The sequence below is a fragment of the Echinops telfairi genome, unplaced genomic scaffold, assembly GCF_000313985.2.
Source record: "Echinops telfairi isolate 266 unplaced genomic scaffold, ASM31398v2 ScPeMD7_3509;HRSCAF=4178, whole genome shotgun sequence".
Taxonomy (NCBI): Eukaryota; Metazoa; Chordata; class Mammalia; order Afrosoricida; family Tenrecidae; genus Echinops; species Echinops telfairi.
Window position 1 is genome coordinate 10,376,696 of NW_022107407.1, and position 1,635 is coordinate 10,378,330.

General features: G+C 39.2%; 1 protein-coding gene across 1 annotated transcript in view; it reads left to right on the plus strand.

The window, feature by feature from the left end:
- The window catches only part of ADI1 (acireductone dioxygenase 1), a 35,515-nt gene extending 35,033 nt beyond the window's left edge, over nucleotides 1-482 (plus strand). The window contains exon 3 of the mRNA XM_013006457.2: nucleotides 189-482. Within this exon, the coding sequence (XP_012861911.2) occupies nucleotides 189-419 (231 nt within the window). The 3' untranslated portion in view covers nucleotides 420-482. The remainder of the gene's footprint in view (nucleotides 1-188) is intronic.
- Nucleotides 483-1,635: the final 1,153 nt, after the last annotated feature.

Consider the following 1,635-nt stretch of genomic DNA (forward strand, 5'->3'; position numbering starts at 1 on the left):
TTCCTTTTTTTTTTCTTTTTTGGCTTGCTTTATTTCCCAAGATGCTTCTGCCCATGTTCATTTTTATAGGAGACAATTTTCATTCACCTCAGTTCTGGTATATTTAAAGCTTAGCCCAGTGGGTATAACTCTGATAATTTGCATGATTGGTCTCCAGTAAGCTTAAAAAACTTTTCCTCCTATTCCAGATTAAAATATTTTATGAGGAACATTTACATTTGGATGATGAAATTCGATATATCTTGGATGGGAGTGGTTATTTTGATGTAAGAGATAAAGAGGACAAGTGGATCCGCATTTTCATGGAGAAAGGAGACATGATAACCCTTCCTGCGGGCATTTATCACCGTTTCACACTCGATGAAAAGGTAAATCCTACTTCTTTTACTTGCACACGTACAGGTTTCCAAACTTCCTGACACCAGCTCTAACACCATCAGCTCTGCTCCTTGAAATTGACCGAGTTCATGAGTGTGGATATCGCTCCTGACTAGCTTTTGGAGACAGGAGAAATCCAGGCCCAGGGTGTGGTCTGCGTCTGCTGACTGGGGCAGTGGTTAACCTTACGCTAACAGTCAGCTCATTGGTCTTCTCCGCTCGTGTTCCTGGCTGCACAGGACCACGCTTTTCACAGTATCGCTGGCCAAGAAAAGCTCAGCATCTTAGCCAGAAAACGGCCCTGTTCCTGTAACTGAGGGAGATCCCAACTCATATTTTGTCATTAATTCTACTGGCAATCTTTGTGAGGCACTTGACGTGTTGCATCCTACTTTGACTCTTACTTTGTCACTAGCAGTAGTGCAATGCAGTCATTAAGATCAGCAATAAAAACCGAAAAGTAAGGCAATTCTTATGTTTTCTGGAAGTAATCTAAATTATAGGGATCGTCTTTGTTACCAGATTCTTAATTTATTTTCAAGGTAGTAGCAATGAAATGTTTTAAGTAGCTATTTTAAATAAAGAGGGAAGGAGGAGGGAACTTTTTTCATGCCTTTACTGGGTGTATGTCAGTCTCACTGTGGTACTTTAAATAGTTTTGTAAAATAGTTTACACGTGTAGGGTCAACCTAGCCTGCACTAACTGGGATGACAAGCATCGACTTCTAACACAATAGTCCTGATGTCCTTCCTTGACAGCTATGTTTAGGGTCCACTGTGAAGTTTCCCTCTTACTCCTGTTCCCCAGCCACCCAGTGTCTCTCCCTGGAGGTAAATGGTTTTACATTAAATAAACCTTTTCAGAGAGATTTTTATGTATATATTCAAGAGTAATATTTATTCATATTCCATTTTTTAAAGCACAGGTATTAGGAGGCATTAGACATAGTTCTGCATGTACTTTTTGCATTTGATATATCTTGGAAATCACTTTAGATCAGTATATAACAAGCCTCACTGCTTATTTACAACTGGATAGTATTCCATTATTAACTGTACCCTCATTTGGGTAGCCAATTATTCGTTACAGTGAATGGATCATCCCTAATTTTGGTGGGGGCGGTACATGAATCATTTACAATGCTTTGTTACTTCAAATGGTGCTAGAATAAATAACTACCCTGTTTACCCGAAAATAAGACAGTGTCATATTAGTTTTTGCTCCCAAAGATGTGCTAGGTCTTATTTTCAGGGGAT